This window comes from Narcine bancroftii, chromosome 6 (assembly GCF_036971445.1).
Source record: "Narcine bancroftii isolate sNarBan1 chromosome 6, sNarBan1.hap1, whole genome shotgun sequence".
Classification (NCBI taxonomy): Eukaryota; Metazoa; Chordata; class Chondrichthyes; order Torpediniformes; family Narcinidae; genus Narcine; species Narcine bancroftii.
This window is the reverse complement of record NC_091474.1, coordinates 21,482,898-21,490,681: the sequence shown is the minus strand read 5'-3', so window position 1 is coordinate 21,490,681 and position 7,784 is coordinate 21,482,898. Positions and strand designations below refer to the sequence as shown.

Sequence of the window (7,784 nt, the reverse complement as noted above, 5' to 3'; positions counted from 1 at the left end):
TAGAGGTGACAAGCAGTATTGTAGTGAGCTGGACAAGCAGGTAGGGAGCAGCAACAGTGAGTCTTCCTTCTCACAAAATGTTTGGATCACGATCTCGTCATGACCAAGATCCTGCTTTAGCAGAGAGAAGTGCATAAGATTCAGTCATTGGTGCCTGCTAGACTACATCACCATGTGGGCAAAGGACCACAAGGATGTCCACACCACTAATGTCACAGTGGCTACTGTTGACCACCAGACTTTTTCCTACCTAACCTGATCTACCATCTCCATCTACCTGGCCCCTAGAACACTACAGTATTAGAAGCATGGTTCTAGGAAAATCAACGCTGAAGATCTTAGGCGGAGAAGCTCTGCACAGTCAGCTCTGCGCAGACAGCCTGAAGAGCATGGTGTCCACCCTAAAGTCCTTCTTAAGTAGAAAGAGTCTCCTACCACTTGCTCACAGGGCCAATGTCAATCTATTGCACTTCATGAAGTATCCAGAGCACAAAAGTCTGCAGACACCATGTCTGAAGTGAATGAGTTCACTTTTAATTCAGTCACGGTGTCTGTAGAATTTTGTGTTTTGCTTCTGTCTACTGAAAAACTCTGCAAAATCTCTTCAAAAGATGCCTACGCTGAAGATATTCTCCTTTGTTCTCCACAGGGAGTTCTGTGGGAATCTATCTCACTGCTCCCAATCTGTAATCCCTAGTGCTCTCAAGCTCTACGACCATGTACTCACCCAGACTCGCTTCCATAGCCACATTGACTTCCCCGCTCCTTGCTTCTGGTGCCATCTTGTGCCTCATGACTTCCAGCTCTCCAGGTTTGGCCCCAGCAATGATCTCAAGTACCTGCATAGCACTGACTGACTTCACTTGCTGAATTGTGTTTTCACTCAATTACATGAAAGCCCTACCCCAGCAATCTCTGCTCCCTGCAACCGTGCCTCACTGACTGCTTGCCTTGCCCCTACACACAATGCACTAGTTTTTCCTTGCACCCACTGGCCTCTGCGCCTGCTGACCCCTGGATTCATTGCAGCTTGCAGCCTCCGCATGTTTCACCTCCTGTGAAGTCTTGCACTATACTGTGACAGAGTATATAGATATGTTTTTGGGAGATAAATTGGGAAAGGTTTGTTAGAGTATGTCACATATAAACACTTTCAAACTGATCTTATTTGAAATTCTGGAGCTCTGTTAATGCTAGACATATCGGCTCCACAGCTTTTGCAAGAGCATTGGAGAGTGCCCAAGAGACTTCACTAATGGTTTGTCATTTACAAAAAAGCAATAGATGAAAGATCTTGTTGGAGCCGCATTCTGTCTGGAGCTGTTCAAGGAGGGTCATGTGGTTTTGTAAGCAGAGAGAGCAAAACAGGCTTTCTCTGTGAGAGAGAGGGAGAGACAGAAATCACTTCTACAGTGTTACAGCCAGTAACAGCAGCTGGGACTGGAACAGGACAAGCTGGCAAGCTTGTGGAAAGCCCCATTTTTGGAAGATGATCTAGTCAAAGCCCGTGTGGTTCATGCAAGAGGAGAGGATTGGCTGTCTATTGTTTCACTTGGAGTAAGAGAAACAAAAAGGAACTCTGTGGTGACCTGAATGAAAGAGGTTATCGCCTGGAGAATCCTGAAGGGGCAGTCTTTCATCAGCAAGACAATGAAGTGGCTGATTAAAAAGGAACAACAAATCTCTCTCCGAATACCCACGAGAACCTTCCTGAGCGGTAACCATTTACCTTTCAAGCATAAAAGCCTGGTGAACTTTATAAATGTTAAAGTCTGTGCACAGTCTAAGAATTGCCTGCAACCACTGAACTTCGAGGAATGAGAAGTGAGATTGGATTGTGAACCAAAGAACCTTTCTGAACTTATACACACATTATATATACATGCACTTAGAATTAGAAGGGGGTCAAGTTAGGTTAGTTAAGGTCAATAGTGATAAGTTAAAGTAGGCACTTTCAGGTGGTCAATTGCCCCGCATGTAAAGCTGCATGTTTAGGGAATATGTGGCTGTTCTGAGGCCACCTGAATGTGCAGGAGGCGCTCCTGATGCGAGCTACGTAACCCTCCTCTGAGAGGGATAATCAGCTCAGCTCAGTGGTTCCCCCAGCCATCTGAATGCAGCTGGCTGAAAGCGGATGTTAAAGGGTCAGGCTGCTGACGTGGCAGTGGTGTCGTCAGCTTGAGACGCCTGGCCCGAATCTTGAAATACATTGTGCAAGCAGATTAGTGCAGATTCAGTCATTTTGTTTTAGCAGTGAAGGGAAATAGTGCATTTGAACAGTGGCTCCATGAAAGGCTTGTAACTGGTCTGATGAAGAGGTAAGACTGCTTCTAGACCATCTGACTCAGGAATCCCAGGAAAGGGAGCTCACTGGGACAGTTAGGGATGGTCCCACTTTTGAGTGGCTGTCTGGAGTGCTCACAGCACAAGGGCACAAGCGCAATAAAAATCAGGTGGCCACGAAGCTGAAAAGCGTGAGGAAGAAATTCCGCGCAGTCCTGGACCACAACCGGAGGAGTGGCAATGGGCGCAAGGAGAGGCAGTACTTCGATCAGTGCCACACTCTCTGGGGGGTGGGGGGGGGGGGCTAGTTGCTCAGCTACTCCCTTGAATGTAGCCAGCGCTCTGGAGACCCCTGAATCCCTAGAGCTCATCCCTGAGGGATCTCAGGGTTCACCCAGCGGCAATGATGGAGGAGACATGCTGGTCCAGGAGGAGGAGGCCACCGCCGAGGACCTGGCAGCCACGGATTTGGATGACCCCGAGAGAGGAAGCACAGAGGTCACTGTCCCTGGAAGTGGTGAGAAGGCACTCTTAACAGAGAACACAGGTACAGGAGCATTGAGGTTGTGTTTATGGAGAAACACTCAAGTCCAATGCTGATGCACTTTTCTTATTTCCACCCACAGTGTCTGGACCCAGATGCAAGTACCAGCGACTGACCAAGTGGCAGCTTCTCGCGAAGGACCTGCATGTGATGATGTTGGCATTTTACAGGGAAGACAGTGAGAGAGACCGCCAGTGTGCAGAGGAGGCGCTGGATCATGAGAGAGTCATGCTCGCCGACCAGAGGGAGGACGAGGAAGCAACGCACCGCTCCAAAGTGGAGAAGCATACCCAGCTGATGTCTGAGTTTGCGGCTTCCCTGCGGGGACTGAGTGCCACAATGGACAGGCAGTCAGTCATCTTCAACAGATTGGTCACATGATTGGAAGCCTTCCCATCCCCATTCCCACAGTCATATGGTCAGCCTCATCCCATGTACCTGGCCCCTCCATCCAGACTGCCATTTCATTCCACACCAGTGCATCACAGTAGTGGATGCCTTGGCATGACTGAGATGTTGGGGTCCAGGACAGGTTCCTCATCCCCCCCCCCCCTCCAACTTGTTCCTCTCAATGCTGGAATGAGGTTTGTGTTGGAATAATCATCCTTAATGCTTCTAACTCACTGTTCACTTTTGTTGTTCATGAAGCCCCTCATAAATGCAATGTTCTGTGTGACACTTTAAGGATGGAAACATTTAGCAGTGAGATGCTATGGTGCCGTGTGGTGGTGTTTGTTGTGTTTACTGCTTTAGTGTTTGTTCTGTGGAATTCAAGTGTGGAGTGGATTTGCATTGTTATTTGTCCATTCAATGGTTTCCTTCAAGTTTAAGAATGATGTGAAATGTTAACGTTGCGATATCTACCTCAGATATTTATGAAGCAGTGTGATTTCTCAAAGAACGTCTTTTATTAAATTTTTGACAAGCACACGTCACAAGTTTCATTTATATGCACCTGTTCATTCACAAGAACACATAACATGCCAGGCAGCAGGTTGATGTCACCATATTGGGTGGGAAGGGTGGAGGGGGTTACAAGTCGTGGAAAATGGGGAGCTGGGTAGCAGGGACATACCCTTATAGAATGGACATGATGGCAGAATGGATGTCCTGGTGCCCATGACCATGCTGATCAGGACAATCTGCGCTATTGGGTGCAGGACCATCTGCTTCAACCAATGTCCACTCTGTAGGGAAGTCTTCCTTGTTAATCTCACATATATTGTGCAGTACACAGCAGGCAAACACAACATCTGGGACTAAGGCGGTAGAGATATCTAGATGCTTGAACGGGCATCACCAGCGACCTTACAGATGGCCAAATGCATGTTCCACCTCTATCCTTGCTGAATTAAAGGCCTTGTTAAATCTTCACTGATCCTGATCCAGTACTCGGTGCTGTGTGAACCCCTTCATCAGCCAGCTCCGTAGGAGGTATGCCGCATCACCCACAAGATATGCTGGAACTCCACTCCCTCAACATCCTTGGACACCTGCAGGCACAACGATGTAGACATATAGTTAATTCATGCACCTGAACCGTGGACACAGCAAGCATGCATAACATTTGAAATACGGAAACACATCACTTGGGAAGAGGTATCCGCCCTGGTCCTCAGCTTTTCTATACAGAGGAGAGTTAGCAAGCAATCGGGCATCATGCGTGCGGCCCGGCCACCCCACAAACACATCTGAGAAGCTGTAACATGAATGGAAATCACACAGTGAAGTTATAGACATTGGAAATGTGATGTGATGTATATCAATAGAGGATTAACTCACCAGAATCTGTGGTCAACCACTGCTTGTAGAACCACCGAATGTAGAAGGCTGCAGTATCCACGCTGGGTGTGATAATGGGAGTGTGTGACCCATCAATGACACCAGCGCACACTGGGTATCCCCTTTGGTTGAAGCCATCAATGGTTTCCTGGAAACGTGTTCCACTTGGCAGGGAGATGAAACGTTTACCGAGGAACTTCCTCAAGGCGGCAGTCACATCCTGCACCACAATGCACACGGTGCTGACACCTATTCCAAAAATGGTACTGATGGATCGATACTCACAAGGGCTGGCATACCATCACAAGACCACAGCTAATCCAAGTCTGGGCTCCAATGGTCACTGCAAGTCCGGTCTATGCACCTTCAGGTGGGGTTCTATGAGTTCCAGCACGAAGCGAAAAGTGCCACGTGACATACGAAAGTGTCTGCTCCACTCAGCATCATCATATTTGGTGAGGACATTACTCCAGAACTCAGCACCCTGTGGTCGGTTCAACCTCCAGAGAGACTGATGTGTCACCATAGCTAATTGACTGACCAGCAGCATTCGCCTTCGTCTGAGGCGCTGACACTCCACACACCTTTCAACCGCTAACTGCTGTCTTCTTGCCCTCAAACTTTGCACCCATGATTGCACTCATGCATTTTTCAGATCTCAAGAACAATTGAAGAGCTTCAACAGCGCAAATGGCCTTACCGAAAATCTGCCATATCTCATTCTGAATACTCAGAAACGCTGAAATCATCATTATTATGTCTCCTTCCTGCACAGGGTCTGCCATTGTCCTGTGTTCCTTCTTGTCGTTCTCAAAATGACATCACGTCAGTGGGCGGGATCACAGCTGACCCTGGGCAGGAGCCGGACTGTGCTCAGAGCCGCATCCTATGCAGCTGTGTCCTTCAGGTGGCTAGTGTTGCGCTTTAAACGCTGCCATCTGAACGGCAATTTAAAGGGCTGCTTCTGCTTCTTCAGGCACATCCTTAGCATAGAATGCACCTGAAAAAACCTAGTGTGATTCTATTTTCATGTTTAAAGATAATTAAAAGTAACTTTTGTTTAAGTAACCATTTGCCTTGGTAAATATCTATTGCTGCTGGGTTTTGGGGTCCTCTGGGCTCATAACAGTACCCACTGGCCTTACCCATCTTAGACTTCTGCCTTCTGTGCCCCCTGCACACCTTTCCCACTGCACACCTGAGTGCAATTGAATTTTGGAGCCATCTTGTCTGCAACTATTTCACTTTGCATGACAGGTTATCCCAGACTTTAATTACCTTTTAAGTAAACATGTCCCTTCTTGCATCTGTTCTAAATTTATTTTTCACTTGTTTATATTTTTGATCTGTCTGAACTGCCTCATTTTAACATAATGTTTAAGAATTATATTAAAAAAAAACCTACTGATATTTTTGCTTAATCATTTCCTGCCTGAGGTTATAAAGATGAAATTCTTTTAACATTTCCTTGAGGGAATTGACATAGAACATGTTAATATGTTGGAGGATTCCGACAGTGTGCCAGAGTTAAAATGACTGGCTTTGATTCAAATGAAGGTCAGGAGGAGATTAGTGAATTGTTCAATAATGTCATGAGAGTTCCTGCACTACAAATTGCCTAAAAATTGCAAGCAGCTGAAAATTGTACTTTTATATAAAGAAGATAAAAGCAGATGAGAACGGGAAACCTATCAGTTTAGCTCCAAGACAGACAAAGTAAAGAGAATCATGGTTTGGATTAAGCTTGATTACCAATACAGAATAAGTTCATCAGAGGCACTGGAAAGATCTTTGAAATGAAACATCATGCTGGATGAAGTTCCAAATGGTCAAAGAGCAAAGTGAGTGGACGCTGGAACAAAAAAAGAAAATACTCAATACGTCGGGCAGCAGTTCTGACGCATTTCAGGAGGATTAATAGGCTTAGGATTTACACTAATATTGCGGAACAGGTTGGTCTTTGTGTACACACCCAAGGAACCCTGAAAGGAGCAGAACAGGACGATAATTTCCTGTAGAAGAGATTACAAGATATTTGCCTTCATTAGCCAGGGTACAGAATATCAAGAGTAAGGATGCTGCAGTCCAACAATATGTGACATTGGATAGACCACGGCCAGAGGGGCACAGCGTAGTTCTAGTTGCCACATCATAAGAAGGCAGTGATTGTTCTGAAGAGGGTAAAGAGGGAGATTCACCAATGTTGCCGAGGATGGAGTGGTTCAGCACTGAAGAGGGAATGGATAGGCTGGATTGGCTTCTTTGGAGCTCAATGGTCTGACAGGGGACCTAATTGAGATACATGATGAGGGGCATACATGGGGTAGCTCGTGAGAAACCTTTCTCCTTTACGGAAACATGTACCACACATTGGACTAAGATAAGGGGCGGAAAATTTAGAGGAGGCCAAATTGTGTGGAAGACCCTTTTCACCAGACAGACAGTTGAAAACTGGAAGACACTAGCTGAAGGGATGGTAGAGTCGAGAACTCATATGATATTAAAGAAGCATTAGGACAAGAACTTGGAACAAAATGCCCTAGAACACTCTGGGCTGAATGCTAAGGTTGCCATGGACTCCACGGACTGGAGAACCTGTTTCCTTGCTGTGTAACTCGAGATCTTTGCGGTGAAAATGGGCTGGAGGTTGGTGAGAGCCTCTTGCCATCAGCACCATTCTTTGAGGTACTCAATTGTTCTCCATTTCTGACCCATCTTGGACTTGGTCAGAGAGGTCCTGTGTAGCCACTGAGCTTTATGCAATGTAATCTGGACGTGTTGATTGTTCAAAATAAGCCTCATTAAATAAAAACGGGTAAAATAAAACCTATGACACTTGGAAAAACCCATTTCTAGTTTAGTTGGACACAGCCCAGGACATCACAGGCAGAGCCCTCCCACCATCGAGAACATCTACAGGGAACACTGACACAGCTCAGGACATCACGGGCAGAGCCCTCCCACCATCAAGAACATCTACAGGGAACAATGACACAGCAAAGGACATCACAGGCAGAGCCATCCCCACCATCGAGAACATCTACAGGGAACACTGACACAGCCCAGGACATCACAGGCAGAGCCCTCGCCACCATTGAGAACCTCTACAGGGAACACTGCTGTCGGAGAGCAGCAGCAATCGTCAAGAATCCTCACCACCCGCTCTGTTCTTGCT

The 7,784-nt window shown here is 46.6% G+C and overlaps 1 protein-coding gene across 1 annotated transcript; it reads left to right on the top strand.

Annotated features, from left to right (window-relative positions):
* The first annotated feature begins 2,523 nt into the window (after positions 1-2,523).
* Positions 2,524-3,751, top strand: LOC138737281 (uncharacterized). Its single transcript, XM_069888033.1, has 2 exons — positions 2,524-2,830; positions 2,910-3,751. Exons 1-2 carry the CDS (start codon positions 2,524-2,526, stop codon positions 3,206-3,208), a joined length of 606 nt encoding a protein of 201 aa, XP_069744134.1. The 3' UTR covers positions 3,209-3,751.
* Positions 3,752-7,784: the final 4,033 nt, after the last annotated feature.